This window comes from Nematolebias whitei, chromosome 5 (assembly GCF_014905685.2).
Source record: "Nematolebias whitei isolate Nwh7 chromosome 5, NemWhi1, whole genome shotgun sequence".
Classification (NCBI taxonomy): domain Eukaryota; kingdom Metazoa; phylum Chordata; class Actinopteri; order Cyprinodontiformes; family Rivulidae; genus Nematolebias; species Nematolebias whitei.
In genome coordinates this window covers 16145512-16159032 of record NC_056502.1, presented here as the reverse complement: position 1 = coordinate 16159032, position 13521 = coordinate 16145512, and the positions used below count along the sequence as shown (strand labels likewise).

General features: G+C 43.9%; 1 protein-coding gene across 1 annotated transcript; it reads left to right on the top strand.

Moving 5' to 3' along the window:
* Window positions 1-2595: 2595 nt before the first annotated feature.
* LOC119409979 (protein shisa-7) lies at window positions 2596-11646 on the top strand. Its single transcript, XM_037676884.1, has 5 exons — window positions 2596-3887; window positions 8109-8263; window positions 8667-8732; window positions 9018-9203; window positions 9387-11646. Exons 1-5 carry the CDS (start codon window positions 3139-3141, stop codon window positions 10349-10351), a joined length of 2121 nt encoding a protein of 706 aa, XP_037532812.1. The 5' UTR covers window positions 2596-3138; the 3' UTR covers window positions 10352-11646.
* Window positions 11647-13521: the final 1875 nt, after the last annotated feature.

The window sequence follows — 13521 nt, the reverse complement described above, 5'->3', positions numbered from 1 at the left end:
GGGGGGGGGGGGTTACATCAGCCAAAACATTAGGATGAACGCTGCGTAACAGTCTCCACTCTTATTCTAATATGATTATTAATATTAGGCTTATGCACTGAAAACAGTTTGCGGCATTTTGAGCGCGTTATAGCCCCGATGGCGCACACACACAGGTACGGATACACCCCCGCACCTTTAGCCTGCAACCCCCCCCCCCCACCCCCCCCCCCCCCCCCCCACACACCCGCCCCCCCCCCCCCCCCCCCCCCCAAACTACATGCCTTGTTCGTTGCAACTTAACGAACCTATAATGAAGGATGCTGTCCAAATGGCACAGAGAGCCTCGTGGTGCCGAAGCATTGCGCAGCGTTTTTTATTCCCTGATGAGGCTAAAACCATCCCTCACTAAACCTCTTGTTCAACTTTTATGTATTTGTGTATCTTTGTCAGGGATGCAGACCAACAGAGCGTTTTCAAATGTGTGTAAGAAGGAGATGGAAAAAAAAAAAAAAAAAGAGAGGCAGGAACAAAAAAAAAAAAGTAGCCATTTTGTTTCATTCCCAACAAACACCTGTTGAAATGATTGCACGCTCACATCCTGCAGTGGATGGAGGCAGCGGGCTCCGTTTGCTCTGAGAGAATCGTTCGGAAATCTGTTGAAAATTGATTAGTCCCCCACCCCCACCCCATCCCACCACCATCACACACACACCCTTCCTCCAGTGCATCACAGCTGTGAATGTGGACCCCCATCCTCATGCTGCATCATGGCTCCAACACAAACTGGTCTGGACCTGAAAGTATAATGGAAGGTTTTAAGCTGCTGTAAAAGCACTTTTGGGGAAGGATTTGTAGTGGTGGTGGTGGTGGTGGGGTGGGGGGGGGGGGTCATCAGAGTGCAGACATGACTGAGCATCACCTTGTCGAGCAAACGGATGGACAGATGTTGGATCTGATTGCGCTCATATGTGTGTAAGACTGGTGGGTTCTGCCTCCCCCACCCCCCCCAAACCCCTTCCTTTCCATTTTCTTTTCCTCCTTTCAAAGACCCCTTTCACTCACACGCACAGACAGAGCTGCATTGCTATTCTGAGAGAGTTAGCTGTCTCAACCCACGCACAGAATCTGAGAAAGAGAGAGAAAGGCAAGAACGAGGAAAGAAAAAGAGGAGAAGGAAGGACGGAGGGAGGAATGAAAGACTTCATACATGCAGGTTTACAGCACTGCATCTCTGTCGTGCAAAAAAAACAACAAAAAAAAACAGTTTCAAATGTGTCTTTGGACTGTTCTGCTGATGCACAGTTCTGATTAGCACTGTTGGCGTGCGCTGCAACTGCAGATCTGTTTGTGTGATGTGCCGTGTTGTTCTGGTAAGTGCTGGGAGAAATGTACTTGATTCTGTGCCACCCACACACCGCCCTCCCACTCATGGTCGCCTCTCTGCATCTATACCTCTGGCTCTTCCCGCTTCGACACACAATTTTTAAATTTTTTTTATTTTTTTTTACTCATTTAAATCCCTACCCTGCATTTATCCCTCTGCACTCTCTCTATATCATCACTGGCTTTTCAGGGAGAGCGTTCCTCCTGCACACCAAACAGGCGCATTAATAAGAACAACAACTGCTCACATCTGCGCCCTTAATAATAATTAAAAAAAAGAGGTTTTTTTTTAAACAAAATCTAATCTAACGCTTGTTGTCTGTGCCACAGATTGTCGACGTGTTTCCTGGACACGGTTCTGGAAATCGTGGAGAGAAATTTGCTTCATGAACATTTAGTCAGCGGAGAAAAACTGCTGCTTTTTAAAAAATTTTTTTTTTTTTTGCTTTCCCACCACTGAACCCTCCTCAGAAGGTTAGAGAAGCACATAACTGAAACAAGTGGAGCCTTCTCATTCTGCACCCCCCACCCCCCCACCCTCCTTCCCCATCTGTGCCTACATTCCCTGCTACAGATAGGGACGTTTTGATAATTACATGTAATTATAATTTCTGTGGGAGACAGATCTGCCTCTGTCTATTATTGCCAACACCTCCAGCACAATAACTTCACACATTTACATATTTCTCAACAAAAGTGATATTCTTTGAACCCCCCCACCGGAGATAAAACAGGAATAATTTTACTCAGAGAGACATGTCACATGCAAAAGCAATGTGCCATCCAGCTCATATCTAATTAGATAATTCAGCTGAGTGACACAGGCAACATTTTGTGCCCGAGAGCTGACCCAAAAACAACAAAAAAAAACATGGCGTTTGCCTCATTTTGTGGAGCGTTTTACAGGCTGGGAGTCATCTTTTTGGTTCAAGCGTTCTGCTAATTTTTCTGTTGTTACAGCTTTGTAGCGCACGAGCAGAACCATTCTCATTATCACCCACAGCCCAGTCACAGTAACGGCCTGTGCCAGGAGAGTACGGAGCAAACTGATCCTCGCATCGAGATAATGATGTACCACTAGAAGTGACGAGGGCCCGAAGCAAATCAAAACGAAGACAATGCCCTCCTGGATAGATTAGGATCTCTTTAATTGCCAGTAATGATCAGTGGCACACATCCTCAGTTCAGATATATTGCTTGAAATGCTTAAAAGCGTCAAATTATAAAAATAAAAAAAAAATACAGACTTCACGCGCGTTTTTTTCTTTTAAAACAAGCATGTATAGAATAAATACGTGCCCGTTCTGAATGTAAACAGTGCCAGACTGAAAAATCTGCCAGGAATGACAAAACCAAACTGGTCATTGATTCATTTTTCAAGTGCCGCGATCATCAGAGGAATGTACAGGAACGCTGTTTTTTTACTGAACTAATTTGCCTCCGTATACCATTAAACCCAATAGGCACATATATATAAAGGTTTAGCGTTTGGCCTTTTTACTTTTTAATGTCCGTGACCTGTTTTTACAATTTAGACCATATAGGTACGAAAAAAAACCCCGAAATGTTAAAGATAAAAGAAAACCTAAAAACCAGACTTCAGGTTTTGTCATCCGGCGTTGCTGAATGAAGTTAGTGATCCATCGTCCCTGTCTGGAACACGCTCCACGATCACTTCACATGACATCTTAGTGGGTTAAACTGCAAAAGCGGATAAAGCGTTGTAACAGCATTGACTCAACGACAGAAAATAGATGTCTTAGTCATGTAAAAATGACGCCCACCACCAATCTCCGAGTCCTTGCCATCTCCCTGCTCTCCCTCTTCACTGCCCCACTTACCGCTGCTGTGAAGACCCCTTCGTACCCCCCTCCTCAGCACACAGACCGCTCAGGGCTCACCGAGCACCCCGAGGCCGACTCCAGTACCCCCCTGCTGCTGCGTGCCATCCAGGCCGATGCCAGGCCAGCTGCTCTCCGAGGCAGACCCAAACCCTCCGAGAAGCTTCCAGAAATCTCAGAGGGAGTTCTCGAGACGCCGCCGAGACCCCTGCCGCAGGTCATGTTCCCCAAGAACACGACCGCAACGGAGTCGGTCACAACCCGTTTCAGAGCGGCCCAGGTGCCGCCCGTTATGGAAGGCTGGCCGGACGTATGTTGGGGTTACTACGACGTGATGGGACAGTTTGACAACGCCTTCAACTGCTCCAAGGACACCTTCATCTACTGCTGTGGAACGTGCCACTACCGCTTCTGCTGCCCGGAGCGAAGCCGCAAGCTGGAGCAGGAGAACTGCAAAAACTACAACTCCCCAGACTGGGCCAAACCGCAGACAGACGCCATGATAATACCAGAGGAGTTGGGCAACGACCCGGACTTTGATCCACTGAAGCAGCAGAGCCACAACACGGGCTTCGTCATCGGTGGGGTCGTCGTGTTCATGGTGGCTGTAGCTGTGGGCATCAAGGTGGTCTTCAACAAGGTGCAACAGGAAGCCAACCAGCGGGACTTGAATATGCCCAGGTGAGATAATTTCTGGCTTGTGGACTTGTCGCCTGATTCTTTCTTTGAATTGTGCATTGCATTTGTATTGAGAACTCAGTTCTGGGTTTAGATTAAATTATTAGCTATCACCTGGAACATGTAGCAGCTGGAGAGCTAGAGGATGATTTCATCCCTCTTTGATGTTTCTTCTGTGTCCTGAAGTCTTTGCATATAGACTGACAACATTTAACCCATTTATTGTCTGCATGTCCAGACTGATGAAGTCTTTTGGATTAAAGACGAAACGTTTCAACAAATTATTATTATTTTTTTTAATCTGTCCAGAAGACCTGACTGAACTTTTTTGGATTTTTCTTCCAGGATTATTGAGCATGCATCAGGACACACTGCACAGTGCATTTTATTTTTTTTTATTTTTATAGATTACAAACAATTTCAAATATTTGGAATTGTGCACCAAAGTCCATGCTCAATAATCCAGGTATAAAATCCAACAAGTTTCAGTCAGGTCATCTGGACGATTTCTTTTTTTGTGCTGAGACGTTTCGCCCTCCATCCAGAAGGCTTCATCAGTCTGAGGAAACACCAACCAAATCTGTTTCTCCCCCTCCATCTGGATGGAGGGTGAAAAGTCTCAGCACAAAAAAATAAACCGTCCAGATGACCTGACTGAAACTTGTTGGATTTTATACCTGGATTATTGAGCATGGATTTTGGTGCTTGGAACCAGTTTGACATGACTGTTGACGAGGGAGAGGGCAGACACCAGAGGAGAAGGCGTGCCCCAGAGGCCATCTTAGCACCAACATAACAGTTTTTTCCCACTTTGGAATAATCTGTTGGGGGAGACACAGTTTTGTGTGGTGTTTCGTCAGCCTGATGAAGCCTTCTGGATGGAGGGCGAAACATCTCAGCACAAAAAAAAGGAAACCGTCCAGATGAGCTGACTGAACATTGTTGGATTTGGACTTGTGGTTCTGTAAAATGAGAACAAATGGGTTAAATGTTGTAGATAGCTTTTTGTATAAATTCAGTTTGGAGAAATAGTTTAGCTCTGATTGGACTAAGAAGCTAACGGCTAATCTGAGTGTTGCTAAAACCAAAGTGGATTGCAGCCGTCTTAAAACAACTCCAATCTCAACGATGTCATAACAGCACTTAGAAATGCTTTTATATAAACTTTCATCAGCATCAGCATTACACAATCATTCACATAGAAATGTATGGTTATTTATGAACACAAACAGTGGGGGGGGGGGGGGGGGGGGGGAGATGGTTAGCTGTAGCACTTCCAGTGCATCTCGGGCCACTTCCTGCAGGAATATCATAATATATTTGACAGAAAAATCGCATAATTCAAAACAGACAGCAATGTAATTTTATTTTGGCATGAATCGCTTTGAATAATAAAAAGAAGAAGTTATTTTGAGATGCCAGCATTGATTTTGGGCTTGGCTTGCTCAAACTAGCTGTTAGCTCGTTAGCCTGCCAAACTACATTTCTCTAAAATGTGACCATTTAAAAATCTATCTATAAGGAGTAATATATTAATTGTTTAGAACATCTACAGAACCCATTTTGAAAAGATCTCAACAATTCCTTTAAATCTAAAAAAGTTCAATCTGGTCCTCTGGACATTCAAAAAAAACAAAACAAAGCAAATCGACAAAAAAATGTAGAAACGTTTCGTCTCTCATCCGCGGTTGCACCAAGTAGAATTCCTCTGGTGGAGATGATCACAGCTACTGAGTCAGCCATCCGCAACAACAAAATTAAAGAGGCTGAAGCAGAACAGCTCAGAATCAAAGTTTCATCCTGCCTCAGCAATGCCAAACCACCACCTTCCAACATCAGTAGAGAGGAGAGGGACGCACTCACCACTCTCAGCAAGGACAAAAACATCATCATTCTCCCAGCAGACAAAGGAAGGTGCACAGTGATTTTGAACCAGAAAGACTATCATGAGAAAGTTATGACACTCCTTAGTGACTTAAACACTTATGAACCTCTGAAAAGAGATCCAGGAAGTGGTTACAAGAAGAAATTAATAGATTGCCTGAAAATTTTGGAGCAGGACAAGGCTATTGACCGTTTTCTGTACCACAGACTGTACCCAGGGGAGGCCACACCTAGTCTGTATGGTTTACCTAAAATCCACAAACAAGGTGTACCTTTAAGACCAATCGTTAGCATGATTAACTCTGTCACTTACAATGTTTCCAAATATCTGGCGTCTGTACTCATCCCTTTAGTTGGCAGCTCAGAACACCACATACAGAACACCATGGACTTTGTGGATAAGGTGAGGGATGTCATCATGGAGACTGATGAAACAATGGTCTCTTTTGATGTCACATCACTCTTTACGTGCATTCCTGTTGATGATGCAGTAGAGGTGGTCAGTTTAAGATTAAAATCAGACACCACTCTGAGCAGCAGGACCACGCTTTCCACAGAACAACTGTGTCAACTCTTGAAACTGTGCCTGCAGTCAACCTACTTCACATATGGGGAGCAATATTATAGGCAGAAACATGGGTGTGCTATGGGGTCTCCAGTTTCTCCTATTGTTGCCAACCTGTACATGGAAGAGGTAGAAAAGAGAGCCTTGACGTCCTTTTCAGGGACACCACCAAGTCATTGGTTCAGGTATGTTGATGACACCTGGGTTAAAATTAAATCTCAGGAAGTCCAACATTTTACTGACCACATCAACTCTGTGGATAAATACATCAAGTTCACACGAGAAGATGTAAAAAATAGCAGGTTGGCTTTCTTGGACTGTGAGGTCTCAGTCTCTGATAGAGGACATTTGCAAACTGAGGTGTACCGCAAACCCACTCACACAGACCAGTATTTGCAGTTTGACTCCCATCACCCTTTGGAGCACAAGTTAGGAGTCATCAGGACTCTGTATCACAGAGCAGACAGCGTCCCCACTAGCTCAGGAGCCAGGCAGAAGGAGAAATCCCACACAAGACAGGCTCTAGAGCAATGTGGATATTCTAACTGGGCCTTCCTGAAAGCAGAGAAGAAACCCAAACAGGACTCCAGTCAGCCATCAGGTGAAAAGGAGGAACCCAGACCAGTGGTCATTCCATATGTTGAGGGAGTATCAGAGAAACTGAGACGTTTATTTTCTAAACATAACGTCCCAGTGGCTTTTAAACCCCAAAATACATTACGGCAAAGACTGGTTCATCCCAAAGATCCAGTCCCCCGGCACAAACAGAGTAATGTTGTGTATGCTGTTCAGTGTCAGGAGGGCTGTGATCAGTCTTACATCGGGGAAACTAAACAGCCACTGGCCAAAAGGATGGCCCAGCACAGAAGATCAACATCATCAGGCCAGGACTCTGCGGTCTACACTCATCTCCAGGCCAGCGGTCACTCTTTCAGGGATGAAGATGTTCACATCCTGGACAGAGAGGAATGATGGTTTGAGAGAGGAGTAAAGGAGGCCATCTTTGTGAAAAGAAATCGTCCATCATTAAACAGGGGTGGAGGCCTCCGGGTTCAACTGTCCCCCTCTTACAATGCTGTGATTGCTAGTATCACTCAGCCCTCTGTGAATAGTAAACAGCCATCAGTGTGCTAATGATCCATTGTTAGGCTGATGGTCCTTCTTGAGCATGTGATCAGCTGGTTTTGGTTGTCAGCAGCAAAACTGGTTGATCCACTCTGAGAAGGTGCTATTTAAGAGACTGAGCTGAATACAGCACCTCAGACTGAGGAAGTCTCTTGGATGAGAGACAAAACGTTTCTACATTTTTTTGTTGATTTGCTTTGTTTTGTTTTTTTGAATGTCCAGAGGACCAGATTTAACTTTTTTAGATTTTTCTACCTGGATTATTGAGCATGCATCAGGAAATTCCTTTAAATATTGGTAATATGTTTTACCGTGATTGGATTATTTTCTGAACATAATTGTTGCACAAGTTTGTTTTCATTTCTGTTTTAAGGATTCAGTTTAGAGCTTAGAGTAAAATTAATGACTGTCACCTGCAGCTTATTTGATCCTCTTAATTATTAGGTGGTTGTTGATGGTGGGCTCATCCTAAGACTATTTATTTTTCACATAACTCTAATTAAAACCACAGTCTTTTCTCCAGCACAGCATTATATGGTTTGGCACATCACCTCAGAGTGAACTGAACCTGTGGAAGGAGTTTGTTGTGGTCGGTTGAGATTTATTGCATATCCCAACTCTTGTTTCCTTTGTGTTTGTCATGCTGTTAGAGCCCTGGTTGACATGTTGCGGCACCAGTCCAGCCCAGTCCAGCAGGATGAAAGAAACAACAGCGTGGCTCTGACCGTAGGGGACGGAACAGGGACTATAGGAAGAGCTCCCAAAAACCTCTACGCCCCAGGAGTGCCCAACAAAGACAACAGATGTGAGAGTCTTTTATATTTTCAGTATAATACCACACTCAGAGATTTTGAAAAAGAAAAGGGACATTTTGCTTCTCACACCTGTTTATAGATTCCGTTATTTTTTTTCTTCTTCTGAGACATGTTGTAATGAGAGGAGGGACAAATATCCCCAGTGGTGGTGTGCCTAAAATGAGATTTTTCTGTACTAGTAAAAATCACTCAAAAAAGAGAAAAAGATTCTCCCAAGTTTATGTGGTTTCATTGCGAAATTAAAACATTGAAATGAGCACACGTTTGGAGATTTTTGACGATTGCATACAGGTGTGCAAGCCTATTGTTGTTAATGTTTAAACTCTGTTCGCCGTCCGAGCTGCCTGACATCCATTTTGTGGGCTGATTACCTTCTTTTTCTTTGACTTACAGTGGGCAATTTGCAACACAATTTCATCCACTCGTCAGGCTCCAGCCCCAAGCACACTGCAACCATCGGTAAGGCAGCTGCTGAAATCAGGGCTTCCATGTAAATTACATGTAATCATGTAGATTCTTCATTTACTTCATTCACCTACATTTTAAGCTGAAAAGTAGGCTCATTTACTGGAACAATAATAATAATTATCATAGCTCCGGTTGCTTGTGCAAGCGCTGAAAAGTGAGTTGAAATTAGTCTCCTTTCCAGTGAATGTTAGCAGTTTCACACCCTGCTACGTGTATCTATCCAGAGGAGCAAATCTCATTTAACACGCCGTCGTTTTCTCCCTGTGGTCTATGCAGAACGCACCCCCCGGATGAACAATGCTCAGCTGGCAGCTGGAGGCACCCTGCTCTCCAGTAAACACAACAACACCAAATCCCAGCCTTCCTTCCACCATTCCCTGCACAACCTGGCCCAGCTGCCGCCTTCCTACGAGAGCGCCACCAAGCCTGAGCTCAACAGATACTCTTCGCTCAAACGCCTCGGTAAGTGCCCTGCTTGTCTGCAAATGAGACACCTTGTCACTGCCCTTAGAGTGCTGTTCCTGTAACTGCTTCATAAGCGCTGGAGAGTGGCATTTGATGGTAAAACGCAGAATGCATCATTATGTGTGTTTTTTTTTGCTGTGCCATTGTAAACAAATTAAGGAAATGTTGTTTGGCTTTCAGAGAAAGGTCTCGATGAGTACTCGTCTGGTTACTGCACCACCAAGCGCCGACCTCACACAGCCCAGCCGGCACTCCAGTCCTCTCAGCACCACCTCCACTGGGGTGGAGACTACACCCTCAGTGGCAGAGGCACCCTTCCTAGGCATGCGGTCCGTCCCTGGATCCCTCCGCCGCCCTCGGGCATGCCCATCTCTCCCATGCCTGCCTCTCCCACTCCTAATCCGTATCCTCTGGACCCTCCAGAACCGCAGTTCAATCCCAACTATGACACCCTCTCCAAGCCGCCGAGAAAAGTTAAGTCCACGGACCAACTGCTCAACATGGGTGATGTCCCAGGCAACACTGGGACTCTGTCCCGGCTGTCCAAGAACCAACAGCACCAGTACTACAAAGCGATGGCTGCTTCCAACAAGAATTCCAACACACAAACCCTGACCAGGAAGACACAGGACAGGCAGGAGAGACAGGAGAGGCAGGAAAGGCTGCTCATGTCCCCAGACCATTTGGAGGAGAGGATGGGGGTCGGTGGGATTGGGGTTGGCGGAATGGGTGTCGTAGACCCCTACGTCCACACAGGAGGTGGCGTCCCCACGCTGCCTCGCCAGCAGAAGGCCCAGTCCCAGCAGAACGTGTGCGCCACGCCCTCCCTCGACCGGCACCACATGATCAAGATGAACTCTCACCCCACATCCGGACGAGAGCAGGAGAGGAACACGACCGGGACCGGTCATGTGAGCGGGAGCGGCATGGGCTGGTCGGCGGGGGAGATGCCCGGAGCGGGGGTTGTTATGGGAACGGGAACGCTAGGAGGCCACAGCGCCAGGAGGATGGCTTTTGCAGCAAAAAGGCAGAACACCATCGAGCAGCTACATTTCATACCGGGAGGGGGTGGTGGGGGGTCAGCAGGAAGTGCAGGTGGCAGCCAGGGAATCAGGACAGGGAGTAAAAACGAGGTGACGGTGTAGGATCTGTGCCTAGTGTTGAGAGTAGTCCTTAGATGTTTGGGAGTAGATCCCCTTCTACATTTAACTATTAGATTCAACAAGAACTAAAACTAGAAACAGTACAGTAGTAACAGTATCACGTGTTTAGGCTATTGAGATTAGTTTTACTCTTGTAATGAAATTAGCTTGATTATGACTGCTTATAAATTTAAAGATCTGGATGGGGAAACCCGTTTCCCTTTTTGTGATAGTCTACATCAGCCATATTTTGTAACAGAGTTTGCCATATTGCCATAAACAGCAGTGCCATTACTTGTAGAGGGACAGATAGGATAGGTGTAAGAAAATAAAACAGATGGTCATAGCTTAGTTTTTATATGTTTTTCAAAAAAAAAAGTACTCAGGAGCCATATTAGATAGGGAACCAGACAATATAACAAAGATGCGATGAAGCAGAGGACGACGCGGATTACTTTGTTGCAAAGTTTCAGAAAGCAGAGCCAACTAGCCGGACTTGTAGGGATTTGCTGAACTGGTGGATCTAAACGCTCGGTGGACCAGATGGGTCTCAAAGACCATTGTGCCTGGTGAATTTATTTATTTTATATTTTCTTTTGGAGATTTTACTTTCTGCTGAACAAACCTCGTCCCGGCGCAGGGAGACTGAACTCGTTCCTTGATATGTAACTGCGTGGAGAAGGTGGAGGCTTTTTCAGCAGCTTTCCGTCTTATTTAAACTGCAGCCGTACCTACATTAACAATCCAATTGCCTGGGTTGCCTAGATTTCCATGTGACCTTAGATTAAACCACCAGAAGAGACTCACACTCTGATCACTGTTACACAACAGGAAGCTGATATGTAAACTCATATTAGATCACATAAGTGGGGTGAGGTTTCCCCAATGCTCTCATTTACAGATCAGGTCCTACCTGTATGAGCAGTGGCTTACCAAATAAAAACAAAGTTTTTAAAAAGAGCCATCGGTGGTGATGTTACACAACAATGATCACACAAACCTACAGAATCCAGAGATTAAAGAGCAGCATTTCTTCAGTTTACCTACATAGAGGCAACGCTGCGATCTAGGTTACATGTGAAGAGCACAACAAGGTTGCACTTACACAGAACTGTCCTTCAAAGCCATTTATGGAGATACAAAGGAAATGCCACCCTGGAAGCTGGTCTGACAATCACCACCTAATTACTATGGCCAGGTGACACGTTACACAAGTCAGTGATGTTTTTTTTTACAGTCAAAGGATTGGTTTCAAAAGTAAGCCAAAGACCTCAGTCAGGCGCGATGGCGACCTGAGGTGTTGCGAGAGACTCGGATGGTTAGGAAGCCCTTCCCATCTTCAAGACAAAGACCTTGCTGTATCATAATGCACTTCAGCCAATATAAAATAAAATTATACATATATATATATATATATATATATATATATATATATATATATATATAATTGAAAAGAAAAAAATCTTCATCAATAACAACGCTTATCAATACTAAGGGCTATCCTATCCTATATACTGTAGTATGTGATATCTGTGGTCCATATAAAATGCTATCTCTTTCTATTGATTTTGTGTTGATATTGTCATGACGTATTAAGTATTAACGTGTACAAAATAAAAGAAATAAATAAATAAAGCGAGCAATTTAAGCACAGTTCAAAGAGAAACACAGAGACAAAACTTTGCACAAATCAGTCCCCTGATATTTGCACCAGACGCGCTCGAGGTTTACATTCTGCACGATCGCGGCCAAACGTTCGACTGATCGATCCAATGGAAGGTATTGCATTGAGCGAGGGATTTTTAAAATGTTCTTTTTTTGTTTGTTTGTTTTGTTCACAAAATCAGAGGTATTCTCGCGGGTTGAGGAAGGAACTGTTTGGCTTTTGTTCGATCTTGAGACAGGATAAAGAGACGGAAAGCTGACGAACAGAAACACCGATTACATTCGGACAATCTTCCTATACACAGTGCTAAATGTAGTTGTTATAAATTTGATGGAGTGTTATGATTAATAATTATTATAACTGTTATGGTTATTATTAACAATTATCTTATGATGTGATGTTCTTTTACTTGGTGGGGTTTTAAGTGTTTATTGTTTTTTAGATAACGTGCATTTTCACGACTAGTTGGTTTCTTTTTTCGTACATCTGGTCATAAAATTGTTTGGAGAATAATTTAAAAACAAAAAAAGGGATTCCAAATCTTGATGCATGCCAGCTCCATTTCATTGAGAGGCATTGACAGCACGCCTGGGTTTTTAAGGTCGTCAACGCTTAAATGGCCGATTCTCCAGCTGTGTGTACTGTGCCTAGACATCAGCCTTATGACTTGTTGATCTCAAGTGATTACTTAGGTTTCCACACTGGTACAAAGAAATACATGTATGGGAAAACTCTGCAGCCTTCTAAATGTAAATTTAGACCAGAAAAGGCGAGTTTAGAATGAGCCGGCAGCCCGAACCTCTAACTTCTCACGGGCTGTACGCACAAACCTACGCTGCCATAATGTGTGTGTGTGTGGGGATGAATGTTTATTTCACAGATGGGGGAGAACAGAGGTCTAATGAAAACCTGAAAGCTTTGCGTGCAGTGTCTTTTTTCAGGGAAATAAGACAGACGACATACACTTGTATTAGTTTTTTTATTTTAAATTTTTAAATAGAGCCACAAAAAGGTCTGTAGCAAAGTCTGTAATAACTCACACAAGCCATATCCATTGAAACTCATCTCAACTTTTATAAATGGTTTATCTAATTTGTGCAAGTATTGTATTTTGTATAGCTAGTACAATCGGAATATTTTGAGTGATCTCTTCGATATTAATTTGAGGATACGGGAAAAAAATTCTGTGTTAGTATTTAATGAATTGTACAGTGCCAAACTCATAACATTTTCTTGTCTTTTTATTCTCATAGCATCCTCAGTGGCTACAGGGGTTATTTCTTTTTTCACACCTGGGGACGCTGAAAAACTTTCTTTTTTTTTAGAGCGAGGAATGAATATGGTGTGTGTTTTTACCATTATGAATTTGTTTAGAAGGAGGATGCTTAATGGCCACATGAAATGGACAGGGACAGTGTTCAGTAATGACAAATTATGGATTTATTTTCATGCCAATAAATTTCAATACAGCCCTTTTTGTCATTGTTTATTGCATTGATCCCTTGGA

Coding starts and splice junctions, on each gene's coding strand:
- LOC119409979 (XM_037676884.1), top strand. CDS start 3,139: ATGACGCCCACCACCAATCTCCGAGTCCTTGCCATCTCCCTGCTCTCC. Junction 8,264..8,666: donor GCCCAACAAAGACAACAGAT/GTGAGAGTCTTT, acceptor TTTGACTTACAG/TGGGCAATTTGCAACACAAT. Junction 9,204..9,386: donor CTCTTCGCTCAAACGCCTCG/GTAAGTGCCCTG, acceptor TTTGGCTTTCAG/AGAAAGGTCTCGATGAGTAC.